Below are 677 nucleotides of genomic sequence, written 5' to 3'. Positions count from 1 at the left end.
GAAGGTTTTTATGTAATAAAACCTATTAAACTACACGAATTTAACGCGTGCAAAGCCGCGGGCAAAAGCTGGTTCAACATAAATAGGAACGATGTCTATTGTCTAAACAGAAGATGTTCAGTTAGGCATTTTCTGTAGACTTAATTATCTTAATAATAATGCAGATCTGGAATATTTGATACCTGTATTCTTGAAGTATTAATCTATAGGAGGCCGAGTGGGAAACAATAAAACCCTCTATTTTACTCGATGTGGACTATATTTATTTTTTTCATAGTTACAATTCAGGCATCTAGTATACATAATTAGATACTTATGTCACTAACGAAGATAACTGAAATTCTGAGCTTATGAAGCAACGATTTGAGATGTCATCTGGTAGCGATGTGAGAGACGGATCACGAGACTTGGTTCTCATTTATTTCCGCAATGCCACCGGACAAAAATATTTACATACACGGGTGGGTTCCTTTCGGGTGGTTTTCTTCTTCTATTTCCTCAGCACCGTCGGACAAACCTATTTCGCACTAAGTGCGTGGGTGGAAGTGGGGACTTATCGGGATCCTCTCTCACACACCCTCCGCGAGGAGGGTGTGTGAGCGGCGGCGGCGGCGGCGGCGACAGGGCGCGCCGGCGCAGGGGCGCGCTGGGCCGCCTGCGAGGCCTGCAGGCCGGAG

General features: G+C 45.2%; 1 protein-coding gene across 1 annotated transcript in view; it reads right to left on the bottom strand.

The window, feature by feature from the left end:
* Positions 1–553: 553 nt before the first annotated feature.
* Positions 554–677, bottom strand: part of LOC119839365 — a 4,491-nt gene continuing 4,367 nt past the window's right edge. The window contains exon 5 of the mRNA XM_038365627.1: positions 554–664. Within this exon, the coding sequence (XP_038221555.1) occupies positions 554–664 (111 nt within the window). The remainder of the gene's footprint in view (positions 665–677) is intronic.

Source organism: Zerene cesonia, unplaced genomic scaffold (assembly GCF_012273895.1).
Source record: "Zerene cesonia ecotype Mississippi unplaced genomic scaffold, Zerene_cesonia_1.1 Zces_u012, whole genome shotgun sequence".
NCBI classification, from domain to species: Eukaryota; Metazoa; Arthropoda; class Insecta; order Lepidoptera; family Pieridae; genus Zerene; species Zerene cesonia.
This window is presented reverse-complemented; position numbering and strand designations above follow the sequence as displayed.